General features: G+C 39.1%; 1 protein-coding gene across 1 annotated transcript; it reads right to left on the bottom strand.

Annotated features, from left to right (window-relative positions):
* Nucleotides 1–3,749: 3,749 nt before the first annotated feature.
* On the bottom strand, nucleotides 3,750–7,442 carry LOC142031514 (interleukin-8-like). Its single transcript, XM_075029149.1, has 4 exons — nucleotides 7,255–7,442; nucleotides 6,321–6,459; nucleotides 5,172–5,255; nucleotides 3,750–4,561 (listed from the first exon to the last, which is right to left on the bottom strand). The coding sequence occupies exons 1-4, from the start codon at nucleotides 7,316–7,318 to the stop codon at nucleotides 4,486–4,488; spliced, it is 363 nt and encodes a 120-aa protein (XP_074885250.1). The 5' UTR covers nucleotides 7,319–7,442; the 3' UTR covers nucleotides 3,750–4,485.
* Between the last annotated feature and the right edge of the window lie 271 nt (nucleotides 7,443–7,713).

Genomic DNA, 7,713 nt, shown 5'->3' with positions numbered 1-7,713 from the left:
GCAAGCAGAGACCTTCCATGCTTAAGCCTGTTAAAAGCACGCTTGTAACGAACAAAACAACAGTTATGCAATAGTCCGATTACTGAAAGACTGCTGAAGAGGGAAGTAAATGCCTCCCTTGCCTGTGTTTCAAGGCAGGGTATAGGATGTGGTCTCTGTGCTGCAGCACGGAAACTAGTGTTTTTTCTTTTTCGTGACTCATTACCTTGTCTAATGAACACGAAAGTCAAAAAGGGAATCTTTTGGGATCTTGACTGGGATCATTTAGAGTCTTTGTGTGTAGCAAAGGATGCCCAAACACAAGGGACACAGTGAGGGGGATTCATGTGTGCTCTGGTGACCAAGACCATCATGAGGGATGGGGGAGAGCTGGGCTTCATTCCCTGACTGTTTTGCGTCCCCCCAGTTGCAGAGGAATGCTCCAGCCTCTGGGCTGATGAGATTACTCTCTCTAAGAAAATTAAGTATCTGTCTTGTTTTAAACAAACTCCAGCCTCTCACTTGAGAATTCGTGCACACAAGACCCCAAAGACACAGGAGACAAAGCTTTCGCTGGAACGAGGGTTCAGCTTGAGCAAGGTGAACTCTCTTGACTCCTGTCTCCTGTGTGTCGTCTCTACCAGCTATTCTTGTTCCGCAGGGAAAAAATCCCACTCTGTCTTCTGAAACCACCACCTTTTCCCCAGAGGGGGCTTGGCATTTGCCTGCCATTTGCCTGCCATTCCACTTGACACATGGAGAGCAGAAGGGGCAAATACAGGGGCTGGGAAATAATCACTTCTGCTGCTCAGAAACTGGGCACACGGTTGTGCAAACACTTGGGGAAGGTTACAGTGAGGCAGAGCGTAGGAAACGGACACGTAAAAAGCAGAATGTGTCCTAAACATCTGTTTTTTCACTTGCTATATGAGGAAGTGATAGCAAGGAAAGGAGAAAAGCTTAGGTCAGTTTGTGATTTTTTTTTTCAAACTTAAGTGTCTAAATATAGATGGTTATGTACCCTTAGTCAGATCGTGGCAAATGCTGGACTTTCCTGAATCCCTCTGGAATCACAGAATAGCAGTACAGCTCTTTTTTAGTTGATTTGCCTTTTAATTTATATATTTATAATACGTAAGTATATGTACTATAAGTATGTATTTATGTGACTGCGTATTTATGATATATGTTTCAGCTCTGCTTTAAAACAGTCAATTCTGTACTGTAGCTTTCAGTTAAAAAATTGTTGTGGGTTAAATGAAATGTTTCATTTGATCCAATGCAATATGAAAAGTCATTGGCAATATTAATATAAGGTATCTAGTAATATTAGAAAATTATACATTAATATTCATTATAATACTACCATAAAATATTAGCAAATAGTAACAAATATTCATATTAAACATAAATTAGATCCACCTGGTATGAACAGAAGAGCTACTAAGTCCAACTAGAGAATTGTTAGGGACCAGCAGCTGGGGTTTTACCTCCTCTATGAAGGCTGTGTTTACTGTTTTAGTTGCATTTTCCTTTCATGAATTTGGGAGGAAGCATTTTCTGACTGTGGAAATAAGATATGGCAGTGGTAGGAGGAAACACATGGTAAGTTTTAAGAAGTTCATGTGAGGAACTTTTGATTAATTTAGAAGTGGTCAGTAGACATAATATACATCATGCATTCATCTCTGACTCTTAAAATGTCGCTTGCTGTCACCTTACTGTCTGCTTAAACTACAGCCAATGCAGCTTGGCAGATGTTGGCCCAAACACTTCCCGGCAGTGCAGTCATAGTGGGTTATGCACAGAGATGGATGGAGAGTTTCTCTGGGGCACTCAGGTGAACATAGGTAGGTAGCCTGCCTGTGAAAGAAGTGCAAAAATGTAGACATTTGAATCTTGAATAAAAATACACCATTGAGTATTATAAATGAGATCTGTGTTGCATAAAAGCTGTTATATATAAACTTGCTGATCCATTGCATCTCAAGCCACTGGACAGGTCAAATCTTACTCTTTACCAAAACGTGGGGGAGCAGCGGTGTGAAGGAACAATTGATGTATTTAGTCAGCTTACGAATTCAGGTTTGAATCCAAAGTTGGTCTGGTTGGGGGTTCCAGTGGGGGTTACTCCCTATCAAGAATGAGACTGTCCTGAGAGTTTCCTACATGTCCGTTTGCTGTCTGATGTTCTGCCTAGCCTGCCGCTATCCCCCAAGCCCCACCCTCCCACCCTGGGGCTCGGAAGGTCACACTCCACAGGGCAGTCATGGTATTTTTGCCTGCAGTCCTCCATTGCTGTGACCACATATCTCTGTGCTGGTGATTGCTGCTAGAATCTGCACTTTAGCACTTTCTGTCCTTCAGAAACTAGATTTATATTTAACAATGTTATATTTTATTTATATTTAACGATGTTATATAAACGATGTGTAGCAAATCATTAAGAAAAAACATCTTTAACACCCTTTTTGACAGTAGAAAGAAACTCACAGTAATGCAGTGGGAATTAACACATTACACCAATGTTCAGTCTTACAAGCAGTCTGCTGGACCCTTGAGCAGTAACATTTAACATAATGAATATGTAAGCTGCAAAATCCTTTTGCAAAGCAAAAAATGTGGTCTGTTATAGTATCAGGTAGAACTAATATGAGAACAAAGAAATTGCAAAAAAAATTCCTGGTTTATTAACATTAATAAATAATGCATTCTTTTCTTCAGAAATGTGACTTCTAAATTTCTTTTTCTGTATATGTATATATGTGTCTCTGTGGCTGCATCTTGCTATCTATAAGTGGAAATTACAGCACAATAAATATAACTTCAGAAATAATACCGGTAATTTAGTATTTCTAATTTTAGCTGCTTCCTTCTGAAAGCCATTAAGTCATAGTCATTAGGCTACCCTGAGGCTGGCAGTGACTTAGACTGTTGATGAGACATAGCGAAGCACCTCACAGGAGGTAGTTTAGGTGTCAGTCCATGCTTACTTGCTTGCAGCTGTGCTGCAGGTACACCCAGTCAAATACTGTTGGATAACATCACCTATGAACACTCTTCATTTCCTTCAGTCAGTCATATTTTAATCAGCATTCTCCATTTCAGTGACTGGCATGTCTCATAGATAATTTTAAAGATACGCTACCAAAAAAATTATTTTCTGGGTACTCATAGAAAATGAAGTCATGTTTGGTCTTTGTAGGAAACATTGCTACTGCTGTCAGGACTGGCTGGTGGAGGATCTCTGCCACTTTCTGAAAGATGGTTCTTTCATGGAGAAATGGGTGTGAATTCACTTCTCCCTTGGCCACCCAGAAGTATCTCACTTTTGAATGAAAGATCTGGTTTGCTTCATCACTTCTTGTACGGAGTATTTGTTCATCTTTGTTGCATTACCTTCAACCTTTACCAACTCTACTCTGTGTTCTTGGAGATGGGAGCCAGGGGCTGCACAGCGCTCTGCATGTGGGCGAGTCATGCCGTTACACAGTGGCATAACAAATTTTAGCAGTTAGTTCTTACTCGTGTCCTAGTACGGGTTGGGTTTCTGGGTTTTTTGGTTTTTTTTGGTTCTGAAGTTTTTTTCACTGCTGAGCCCTGATCTGATATTCCTGTTGTACAGTTTAGCATAATCCCAAGATGTCTCTCTTATGTGCTACTGGTCAGCCTAGAATGCCTCATTTTTATATGAGCTTTGTAATTTTTTCCTCCCACATCAACCATTTTCGCTACTTCCTGCAGTGAATTTCACCTGGTATTTTACAGCCTACTCAATGAGTCTCCTAAGGTCCTTCTGCAGTTCTTCATAGTTGAGCCTAGTCTTTACCACCCTCCATTTAGCATCACCAGAATACTTCAGCTCGTAGCAAATGACCTTCCCAGACCAGTTGTGGATATGCCAAACCAAACAGGACCTCACACAAGCTGGTGTAGGAATCCATGGGTGATGGCCCTTTATCAAAAAAAAGCTGACCTTTTCGTTCTGTCCTTGATTTCTATGTATTCACCTGTTATGTACCCATTTCCAAGACTTCTTTCTTAGCCCCATTATCTCTAATGTTTGCTGAGGGTTGTGAAAGGATTTCAGAAACACAGTTTGACTATACCTGTTGGACCTTCCACATCTGTAAGTTTGTTGTCACCTTCAAAGAACTGTAACAAACGCATAAAAGAAAACTTCCTTCAAAGCTGCACAGACTCTTCCTTATTACATGTTTATTCATGTGTTTACTAATTGTATCCTTTCTATTTCTACGTTAAGTATGACCGTTTAAGGATAACTAATTTCCTCTTGTTTATTCTTGTCCTTACAGCACTAAAACACATTCATTAAGCATGAATTCCTTGATGCATCACAGATAGAGTTTTAGAGATAGACAGAGCAAAGAAAATAAGTAGAATCAGCAACTATCTTGGGGAGAAAAAAACCCATCAAATGCAGTAATGTAGCAGAAGGGGGGGTCTGTTCCTTGACGTTCTCATCAGCAAGTGTTTCCTCTTATTTCATATCCTTGAAAAACTCCAAGGTCTATTTTTCCTTGACTTTTCTTTGATTGGTGACTCAGTGTTGTCTCTGGCCCTGTAATGAGATGAAGTATAAAGTGAGTTCAGAAATTTTTTAATGAAACAATTACCATTAACACAAGCTACAGGAAGAGCAACAGGTGCTCATAAGTTGTTAATGACCTATTTTTACTGTATCAACCAACTGATGTGCAAAGACAAATAAATCCTGTGTTTACGCAAGTACTGCTCCAACAGAAAGGACTTCCATATGCCTATGTCCAGATTGTGCAAAGTAGGGACCTGACTGTCCCCATTTACAGCAGTGAAAGCTAATAAGCTTAGAAATGCCAGCTGTACATCTGAATTATACCCAGAAAGAGGAAGTGAGTCTTTTAGAGCTCAATTTTTGGAAGTGTCAAACATGCACCCAGGTCGTGCTGTCTCTCAGCGGATATTTAGGTGCATCATACCTGTGACCTTCTAGGTGGCTTAACACACAGGGAAGGTATCAAGCTAGGAAATTATTTTAATCCTCAGGCATTTAGAAATACAGGTTTAGAGACAAACGCTGGAAAGAATTACTGATGCCTGAAGAGGGTGAACACTTTTGTCCCAAGGAATGAAAATCTGCTTTCTAAAAATAGCTTTCAATTGAAGCTGTTCTAGTAAAGAAAACAACTTACCTGGCCAAAATAGCCTTTACAGTGAGCCGGACCCAGGGAGCAGTAGGTTCCAAACACACTCGTCTGCCACCTTTCAGCGTAGCTCTGCCAAGAAAGAAACAAAGAAGTTAAGGCCAGGTGGATCCCTCCCACTCTCCTGATGTTTTGAAATTTATCTTAGCTATTTGTCAAGTAATTAACTGGACTTTCATTTATTAAACTTGTTTGATATTTTCCATCTAGTATTTCTGAGAGAAATAGGGAAAAGTGATTTTCCTATACTTTTTCTATACTTGGGCATTTAAGTTTGGGGTTTTTTTTAATGAATGATGTCAGTATTTATGCTTCATAATGCAATCTTTTTAATGAGCCTGATGAATTTTTTGGTTTCTGTTCTCTATCTGGTCATAGTTTAGCAGATCTTTCAGGAACTTAATTATCTTGGAATCTTTTTTTTTTTTTTTAATCAAACCTGGCTGAAAATCCAATTACTAGTGAGGTAGAACTGGATGACACACAATGCTGCTCAGAGGGTATGATTGTACAAGTATTATTTGCTTATGAAACCGTAGTGAAAGCATAAAAACCTGAAAGCTCCCCTCTGTTTACATGAATGCATTGATTCAATTCATGTGAATAGTTCCTGATGTGATTTTAAATGAAGCTTACCGTATCTTTTACTTTGTACTCACATGGATTTTACGATTTAAGTTCCACGCTCCTTGCGTAGGAAAATGCTCACTATGCAATTCTGACATAGGGAGTAACTCACGGTGTTTCAAACTTTGCCACATGCAGACCAAGTTAGTGGAAATTGTTTGAATTCATGTCATGGGAACAAGATTGTATCTTTGATTATTCTTCATTCTCCTAAATTATTAATTGTGCCCTGAATGTGTTTTGCGGGATCTAATTCTCTCCTCTGGTGTTTGTCGTATTTAAGATAGTACCATAGAGAGACTTTTAAAATACCGTCTGGAAGTGGCTTGTAACATTGGCAGGAAGTTAGTTTATTCCTTTGGATAGAAGGCCTAATACCTTATACTTAGCATCTATGAGGCTTTGCAAGGGACATGTAATTCCACCCAAAGTAAATAAGTAACTAGAGTGTGAAATGCCAAGTCACTTCCTCCTATTGAAAGCCAGATGATATTTTGCAAAAGTGCTCACATGATTTCCACGTTTTTGCAGCGAGGTCCTCTTTGGCTTAATCTCACATTCTGAATAGCCTTGGGAGGGATGAACTTGGAATGAGTGCTTATGCACAGGCACTGGAAGCCTTTTTCCTTTGTCTTCGCCAGGGCCTTACCTGTAGAACAAAAATAAGTTACCTCTAGATAAATGAACAATCTCATTATTTGCTTCTGTGAAGCAAAGAGTATTCCCTTCTGTCAACTGCCTTTTTGTTACTCGGACACTCGGATTTGCTGAAGACTTTGAGATAAAATTAACTGCATCTGCACAACAGCAGCAGTTATATTTTCAGAGCTGCTGGTATGCAGATGCATTTAAAGTTAAACTTGTATCTCTAAGTGAAAATACTTAGATGTTTTCATAGTGTATTTGTGCCTGGCCAGATTCTACACCTGAATTGCATCACTTGAACAAAGTAGGTTAACGTCTTTAACTATGTCCACATATTGTTTACTAGTTCCTGCCATGATCATCTGCTCATATTCTTTATTCTTTTCTGCAAATTGCATAATTCTTGCTTTGAGGAAGAACTTTCATCAACCCGCCTACCAGGAATAAAAGTACAAATAGGAGAAAGTTGTCATTTCGAAAAGAAGAGATGTATGGACACATTTAGAAAAAAAGTCCTGTCTTAATTCAAATACTTCTTAAAATCTAGGGTAAGGCATATATTATGGCATAGGAATAAACTAATTTTCTGACAGAAGCACATTTTACCCCTGGAAACAGCCACAACATCCTAACAGATGCAAATACAAATGATACTTTTTACTTCTGAATGACAATTTATTGAAGATGCACACCTCTTGCAAAAAGTCAACATTAACATAGCATAAGCCCACTTGCATTTATTTATTTATTTATTTATTTAGTCATTGGTTATGTGAGTTTTAAGAGACCATTTTCTTACCTTCTGACCCTGCCATTAAGACCAGATAAAGAACCAAAGCAACAGCAACAGGTTTGCCATGCATTGCTGTGCAGAAGTTTTCTTCTTAACAGATGTCCTGCTCTGGTTCTGTTTCACATCAGTTTTTATATTGAAAAGGTGCACACCCAGCAGCCTAAGTGCTGAACAAGTGCTCTCCAGCACAACATGTGGCTTCTGTACACACAGGTTTCCTAATATGTGGGAGTGTTGCATAAGAAAACCAAATCTCTGTGCAGTCTGTTCAGTGGCACTTCAGAATTCCCTAACTTACTTCTGCTGCTGTGTATTTTAAATTATTTCTTTAGATTGTGATTATTATCCATCACTTTTTGTTTGCACTTCTTCATGGGATGTTAGTTTTAACCAACAATGCTGAGCTTGCACTTGGAAATCAACACAGCATTACCAGACATCCCCCCAAGCCAAAATAGACTTCTT

The sequence above is a fragment of the Buteo buteo genome, chromosome 1, assembly GCF_964188355.1.
Source record: "Buteo buteo chromosome 1, bButBut1.hap1.1, whole genome shotgun sequence".
NCBI lineage: Eukaryota > Metazoa > Chordata > Aves > Accipitriformes > Accipitridae > Buteo > Buteo buteo.
Note: the sequence above shows the minus strand (reverse complement) of the source record. Positions and strands in the feature narration are given on the sequence as shown.